This window comes from Salmo salar, chromosome ssa06 (assembly GCF_905237065.1).
Source record: "Salmo salar chromosome ssa06, Ssal_v3.1, whole genome shotgun sequence".
Taxonomy (NCBI): Eukaryota; Metazoa; Chordata; class Actinopteri; order Salmoniformes; family Salmonidae; genus Salmo; species Salmo salar.
This window is the reverse complement of record NC_059447.1, coordinates 93872143-93880689: the sequence shown is the minus strand read 5'-3', so window position 1 is coordinate 93880689 and position 8547 is coordinate 93872143. Positions and strand designations below refer to the sequence as shown.

At 43.4% G+C, this 8547-nt stretch overlaps 1 protein-coding gene across 5 annotated transcripts in view; it reads left to right on the top strand.

The window, feature by feature from the left end:
- The first annotated feature begins 1747 nt into the window (after positions 1-1747).
- Positions 1748-8547, top strand: part of sec63 (SEC63 homolog, protein translocation regulator) — a 39756-nt gene continuing 32956 nt past the window's right edge. For 4 of the 5 annotated variants that reach the window (XM_045721220.1, XM_045721221.1, XM_045721218.1 and 1 more), the window contains exon 1: positions 1748-2072. In XM_045721220.1, the coding sequence (XP_045577176.1) occupies positions 1949-2072 (124 nt within the window). In that variant the 5' untranslated portion in view covers positions 1748-1948. The remainder of the gene's footprint in view (positions 2073-8547) is intronic. The other variant, XM_045721219.1, reaches the window with a different exon arrangement.

Sequence of the window (8547 nt, the reverse complement as noted above, 5' to 3'; positions counted from 1 at the left end):
GGAGGAGAGGAGGCGAGGAGAGGAGGGAGGAGAGGGGGCGAAGAGAGGATGGAGGAGAGGACGGAGGAGAGGATACGAGGAGAGAACGGAGGAGAGGAGTCGAGGAGAGAACGGAGGAGAGGAGGGGAGGAGAGGACGGAGGAGAGGACAGATGAGAGGAGGGAGGAGAGGAGCAGGATGGAGGAAAGGAGGTTCTCCCATTATACGTAGAGGGAAATAACATTGGTTACGTCCCAATCATTGGCCACGCTTCCTCCCATAGTGATCACTTGTTCACTTCCCTTCACTGATTTGAAACTAAATGACTGGTAAAAGAAATATGGTGTAAACTTCCTCTTGAGTGTAGCCCAGTGGTTCTAAACCTTTTTTGGTTACTGTACCACCAACTACATTTTGCTCTGCCCGAAGTACCCCTGAAGTACTTTCTCATGTGCACTTAAGGCCGTTCCATTCTGCCAGTCACATTCTGTTAAAGGTCCCCAAAGCAAACACATCCCTGGGTCGCTCCTCTTTTCAGTTCGCTGCAGCTAGCGACTGGAACGAGCTGCAACAAACACTCAAACTGGACAGTTTTATCTCAATCTCTTCATTCAAAGACTCAATCATGGACACTCTTACTGACAGTTGTGGCTGTTTTGCATGATGTATTGTTGTCTCTACCTTCTTGACCTTTGTGCTGTTGTCTGTACCCAATAATGTTTGTATCCTGTTTTGTGCTGCTACCATGCTGCGTTGCTACCATGCTGTGTTGTCTTAGGTCTCTCTTTATGTAGTGTTGTGTTGTATGTCTTGTTGTGATGTGTGTTTTGTCCTATATTTATATTTTATTTATTTTTAATCCCAGGCCCCCGTCCCCGCAGGAGGCATTTTGCCTTCTGGTAGGCCGTCATTGTAAATAAGAATTTGTTCTTAACTGACTTGCCAAGTTAAATAAAAGGTTAAATTAAATAAAAAAAATATAAATAAAAAGGCTAGTAAGCCTATGGCCTTAAATATCTTAAGCTTCCCATCCGAAACAGTTCATGCATATATTAGGACTACATTTTGTACCCCCTGTGGATAGGCTAAGTTACCCTGGGTTGAAAACCACAGGTCTACCCCATGCCTCCACCAATCCAATGCTTTTAGAAGTAGTAAACTCAACTTAAACTTGACTCAACTTGAAAGATAATCAAACTAAAATTGTAAAGAGCATCTAATTTCATATTGTAATACAATAACGTTTCTAATTCTTGAATGCCTGAATATGAAATTGGTCACTTTGATGAACATGATGCTGATCATTTGAATTAGAAGAAGACAGAAGACAACAACAACCATTTAAAACGTCTGAAAATAAACATATATATTGTTCCTGACTTTACATTTGATCTAAGTCATTAGATTTGATGGGTTTATTATAGACAGTATTGCCTATTATAAACTGTGGTTCAGTACAGTGCTAACCTAACATAGCAGGCATTAAGAGAAACACATTTTTTTTTCTTCTAGAAGGTATACAGCTTTTGTCTAAAAGGGACTTTTCGTAGCAGGTTTAGAAGTTACGCAACAGGTTAGGAGAATTAGGTTAAGGTTAGGAAAAGGGTTAGGGAAAATGTACCAAAACTTTGACAAAAACTCTATCCCATCTAGCTTAGTAGCCTAGTACAGATCCAAGGCTGGAAGTAATATCCAATACTAACCACTAGGTGGAAGCATAACAATTAGGGACAAGTTCCCGGAAGTTCCACAGACGAAGAAGAAGAAGAACGGAAGCAGAGACTAACCCACTGCGCATGCGTAAACCACGTACTCCGATCTCTCGTAGCATCGCGCTGTTTTGGCCCTATGCTAGCTGGTACCTGATCAGTGGTGTGTGTGTGTGTCAAGTCATACATACATACTGGGCTTGATTGGGAAGGCATAGCGGTGGAGAAGAAGGGGGAAACCTTAAACGCCCCGCGACGAAATGGCCGGGCAACAGTTTCAGTACGATGACAGCGGCAATACATTTTTCTATTTTCTAACGTCCTTCGTTGGACTCATCGTCATCCCAGCTACATATTACCTCTGGCCCCGAGATCAGAATGCTGGTAAGGCCCTCGATGTATATATATATATACACACACACGACAAGATAGCATCACCTAGCTAGCATGCTAAAGTTGGTTCAGTTAGCTAAGTATGATGTGTGTGTGTGTGTGTGTATGTGTGTGTGTGTGTGTGTGGGTGTGTGTGTGTGATGGGTGAAGTTAGCTAGCCTGCTAACTAACAAATTCGATTAGCCAATTCTGAGACGAACCAACACTAGAGTTTTTTTTTCTCTCTCTTTTTTTCCTTGCTAGCCAACTCTGTTGCTAGCTAGCTACATTCGCATGTAGTAGTTACCTCTAGCTGGTTGACTGAAGTACACAAGAAAAACAAGTAGTTAACTGATGTTACCAACTCTGCATTACTAGGGGTGCTATGAAGCGTCATATCCAATCTCGCTGCGTTCGTGTTTACATAACTAACAACTAGCTACGAGCTAGCTAACCAATATGACTGGCTAACTTTTTTTTATTGATTTTTTATTTTTAATTGGATACTGTATCAGTCTTTAATATCAGTGCCAATAACACCTAACTAGGTAGTATTTGTCGTTCAGTTTAATGTTTGGCTGGTGACTTAGCCAACTAGCTGCGTCAGTTAGCTATATCACAAATGGTCCCGTCTAGCTAGCTAACTTCAGGCTAACTTTAGCTAGCTAGTTAACGGGTTACTCTGAATTTTTACGTGTTCTTGCTAAATACTCTCTGCGACGTTGGTTACGTACGCTGCTGGTGACGTTAGCCAACGTTAGTGGGTGGTGGTATCTAGCTACCCCTATAGCCTTTAGCTAGCTACCAAAGCCTGGTCTCAACTACCTATAGCCTTTAGCTAGCTACCAAAGCCTGGTCTCAACTATCTATAGCCTATAGCTAGCTACCAAAGCCTGGTCTCAACTATCTATAGCCTATAGCTAGCTACCAAAGCCTGGTCTAAACTATCTATAGTCTTTAGCTAGCTACCAAAACCTTGTCTCAACTACCTATAGCCTTTAGCTATACCTATAACTAGCTACCAAAGCCTGGTCTCAACTACCTATAGCCTTTAGCTAGCTACCAAAGCCTGGTCTGAAGTACCTATAACCTATAGCTATACCTATAGCCTTTCGCTAGCTACCAAAGCCTGGTCTGAACTACCTATAGCTAGCTACCAAAGCCTGGTCTGAACTACCTATAGCCAGCTACCTATAGCCTATAGCTAGCTACCTATAGCCTATAGCTAGCTACCTATAGCCTATAGCTAGCTACCTATAGCCTATAGCTAGCTACCTATAGCCTATAGCTAGCTACCTATAGCCTATAGCTAGCTACCTATAGCCTATAGCTAGCTACCTATAGCCTATAGCTAGCTACCTATAGCCTATAGCTAGCTACCTATAGCCTATAGCTAGCTACCTATAGCCTATAGCTAGCTACCTATAGCCTTTAACTAGCTACCAAAGCCTGGTCTCAACTACCTATAGCCTATAGCTAGCTACCAAAGCCTGGTCTCAACTACCTATAGCCTATAGCTAGCTACCAAAGCCTGGTCTCAACTACCTATAGCCTATAGCTAGCTACCAAAGCCTGGTCTCAACTACCTATAGCCTATAGCTAGCTACCAAAGCCTGGTCTCAACTACCTATAGCCTATAGCTAGCTACCAAAGCCTGGTCTCAACTACCTATAGCCTATAGCTAGCTACCAAAGCCTGGTCTCAACTACCTATAGCCTATAGCTAGCTACCAAAGCCTGGTCTCAACTACCTATAGCCTATAGCTAGCTACCAAAGCCTGGTCTCAACTACCTATAGCTAGCTACCTATAGCCTTTAGCTATACCTATAGCCTTTAACTAGCTACCAAAGCCTGATCTCAACTACCTATAGCTAGCTACCAAAGCCTGGTCTCAACTACCTATAGCCTATAGCTAGCTACCAAAGCCTGGTCTCAACTACCTATAGCTAGCTACCTATAGCCCTTAGCTAGCTACCAAAGCCTGGTCTCAACTACCTATAACTAGCTACCTAACTTGTATTTATTTAGTCACTTGGTTGATAACTAAGTAAAGCATTGGAAGGTTTGCCATCTTAGAGCAACAGCAATGAGAAAACAGTCAGTGGTGGTATGTGGCAGGGTCTACAGTCAATCACTGACTACAAAAGAAAAACCAGCCCCGTCGTGGATCACGATGCCTTGCTCCCAGACAAACTAAACAACTTCTTTGCTCGCTTTGAGGACAATACAGTGCCACTGACATGGCCCGCTACCAAAACCTGCGGTGCTCTCCTTCACTGTAGTCAACGTGAGTAAAACATTTAAACGTGTTAACCCTCGCAAGGCCGTCCGGCCCAGACGGCATCCCCGGCCGCGTCCTCAGATCATGCGCAGACCAGCTGGCTGGTGTGTTTACAGACATATTCAATCAATCCTTATCCCAGTCTGCTGTTCCAACATGCTTCAAGAGGGCCACCATTGTTCCTGTTCCCAAGAAAGCCAAGGTAACTGAGCTAAATGACTATCGCCCTGTAGCACTCACTTCTGTCATCATGAAGTGCTTTGAGAGACTAGTCAAGGACCATATCACCTCCACCTTACCTGCCACCCTAGACCCACTCCAATTTGCTTAGCGCCCCAATAGGTCCACAGACGACGCAATCGCCATCACACTGCCCTAACCCATCTGGATAAGAGGAATACCCATGTAAGAATGCTGTTCATTGATTATAGCTCAGCATTTAACACCATAGTACCCTCCAAACTCGTCATTAAGCTCGAGACCCTGGGTCTCGACCCCGCCCTGTGCAACTGGGTCCTGAACTTTCTGACGGACCGCCCCCAGGTGGTGAATGTAGGAAACAACACCTCCACCCCGCTGATCCTCAACACTGGGGCCCCACAAGGGTGCGTTCTCAGCCCTCTCCTGTACTCCCTGTTCACCCATGACTGCGTGGCCATGCACGCCTCCAACTCAATCATCTAGTTTTGCAGACGACACTACAGTGGTAGGCTTGATTACCAACAACGACGAGACTGCCTACAGGGAGGAGGTGAGGGCCCTCAGTGTGGTGTCAGGAAAATAACCTCACACTCAATGTCAATGTCATGATGGAGGACTTCAGGAAACAGCAGAGGGAGCAGCCCCCTATCCACATCGACGGGAAAGCTTCAAGTTCCTCGGCGTACACATCACGGACAAACTGAAATGGTCCACCCACACAGACAGCGTGGTGAAGAAGGCGCAGCAGCGCCTCTTCAACCTCAGGAGGCTGAAGAAATTCGGCTTGTCACCAAAAACACTCACACATTTTTACAGATGCACAATCAAGAGCATTCTGTCGGGCTGTATCACCGCCTGGTACGGCAACTGCTCCGCCCATAACCGGAAGGCTCTCTCACCGGGGGCAAACTACCTGCCCGCCAGGACACCTACACCACCCGATGTCACAGGAAGGCCAAAAAGATCATCAAGGACAACAACCACCCGAGCCACTGCCTGTTCACCCTGCTATCATCCAGAAGGCGAGGTCAGTACAGGTGCATCAAAGCTGGGACCGAGAGACTGAAAAAACAGCTTCTATCTCAAGGCCATCAGACTGTTAAACAGCCATCACTAACATAGAGTGGCTGCTGCCAACATACAGACTCAAATCTCTAGCCACTTTAATAAATGGAAAAATATATGTAATAAATGTATCACTAGTCACTTTAAACAATGCCACTTTATATAATGTTTTCATACCCTACATTACTCATCTCATATGTATATACTGTACTCTATACCATCTACTGCATCTTGCCTATGCCGTTCGGCCATCGCTCATCCATATATTTATATGTACATATTCTTATTCATTCCTTTACACTTGTGTGTATAAGGTAGTTGTTGTGAAATTATTAGATTATATTACTCGTTAGATATTACTGCACGGTCGGGAACTAGAAGCACAAGCATTTCACTACACTCGCATTAACACCTGCTAACCATGTGTATGTGACAAATAACATTTGATTTGATGAATGTTTTATTTAAAAAGTATAGATTTCAGAAAACAAAGAATTGCATGCAACTACAGGGGACAAACATGGGTACAAGGTGGGCGTTTTCATAATTTTAAATAAAATGAAGTGTTGACCTTGGGGCGACGTAGTCGGAGCTAGATTCCACAAAAGCCTGGTCTCAGCGCCACGCGAGCTTGGTGTCGTTCATTATGAACTTCCTTAATCCGTGGAATGTTGTCTGTTACCCAGGAAACAGTTTTAGCCCCACCCCCCCCCCCTTCCCCGTATCCATTTGACAACGTGGAAGTCGTATCAGATTTTTATTAATCGATGGCTACACCTAATGTCAACATTGGAAAGTACCAGTGCAACGTACAGACTGAGACTCCTATGTACATCTAGATAGAGGATCTCTATGTTTGTGCAAAGAAGACATCCACATGTTGTTGAAAGGTCTCCTAGCTGACTAGCCTAGGCAGCAGGGGCGTAGACCTGGGTGGGCACAGGCCCACCAACTGGGGTGCCAGGTCCTGCCAGGCCCACCCAATCAGATTGAGCAAAAGCAAAACGAATAATTTATTATTATTATTATTACAAATGTTGGCCCATCCAAATCTCTGCAGGCCCTCCCACTAACGAATTTCTGGCTCTGCCTCCTGCAGAGCTGCCAATATAGTACAGTAGGTAAGCTTCCAAAATAAACCGTATTGCTGGATTTTTATATAGAAGCGTGTAGGGCTGACCCCATTAGGTCGACTGGTCGATAAGCTGTTGGTCGATGCAGATTTCTTCAGTTAAAATACAAGATGGTGTACAGTACACCTGTCTGAGTGGACTGATCCATTGTGGGGGTGGCACAGTCCATCACTCTTAGACGTGCTACTGATATTGTATATGATTAAGGACAATGGTGCAATTACACACACACTTTTAGAACATGCTTTTTCTCCTGTTTGATAGCAGTCGCTGTCTGCAGTTCTGAAACATCAATCCACTGTTGAATTGGTAACTTTTCCTAGACCATGTTGCTATGTGCATAATAAGCAAAGTTAACCTGCAAATTGGTGTTGAGAACAATGCGGCGGAGGCAGCAGTGGATTTAGGAGAGGAGAAAACGGCTGCTTTCCTTAATTGTCAGGCGAGAAGAAACTCCCAACTTAATTAGGTTTATAATCAATAGCATAACTGTTAGATGTGCCCTGGCTCTATACATCATCCATATATATATATATAAATATAAATAAGACAGATCTTGCTGCTGTTGCCTGTTTGAGTGTTTGTTTAATAGCCTACTAATTCCATGAGCTCCAAGCCTTACGCAACAACAAAATGTCGGATAAACAATTGAACAAATTTTGCTATTTTTAATAGTGATGCACCAATATGACATTTTTTTTGGGCCGATACAGATATCGTGGTATTGTAAACACATCGTTCGTGGCCGGTGTGTGCTTGTTTGCATACTTTTTTTTTTGTACCTGCTTTGTGTCTTTTTTGACACGTGAAGACCCAAACGGCATTCCATTGTATGTATGTCGTGAAGCTAATAGCAGTGACGCTATTACTGTGTAACTCCGGTAGGGCAACATTTGAACAATAGCGCACTTGGTAACGTTTAGTGTGTAACGGTGCTCGACCAGTCGGGCGGAAGACGACATCAACCACGACAGAGAACGGGTTGATTGTCAAGGGCAATGAATTCTACAGCCTTCCCTGTAGCTCAGTTGGTAGAGCATGGTTTTTTGCAACGCCAGGGTTGTGGGTTCGATTCCCACGGGGGGCCAGTACGGGGGGAAAAAAATACAAATGAATTAAATCTATGCATTCACTACTGTAAGTCGCTCTGGATAAGAGCGTCTGCTAAATGACTAAAATGTAAAAAAAAAAAATGTCTATCTTGGTGTTAATGAATTTCACCTTTTTTTTAGTTGTATCTCGGAAATGTTCTTACCTTTTTTGAAATGACTGCTCGGCTTGTTGACTGCTCGATCCACACAGCAGACATTGTGGGCTAGGTTAGGAATGCTGTGTTTGAACGTGTAGCGCCAAATTTAATATGGCGTCATTACGTCATGTACCTCCGCTACATAAGTACGCAACGGTAGTTTGGACATCTAGTTTAACGCCGATGTAAAAAAAAAAAACGATGTTGGCATTTTTAGCTAATATCGTCCCTTTCCAATATGTTCACCGATTTATATCGTGCATCCCTAATTAAAAAAAAAAAAGATATTTGCTATACTGTGCGTTTAAAAGTTTCCTTAGAACAGCCTCTCTGGTTTTTACTTTGAATTTATTTAGTGTTTTTTAAATTGTTCCAAATTGTCCCAAAATATCATATTAATAATCCTCTTTCTTGATCTCCATATTGTTGTTATTATTATGATTATTATAAAGTAATTATCTTTAGTAGGTGTAGTACAGCAGCCTTGTATAACCACCATTGAGTTGTAGGCCTTAGGATCACATCCTGTTTAGTCTCCATACCGTAACTTACTTAGGC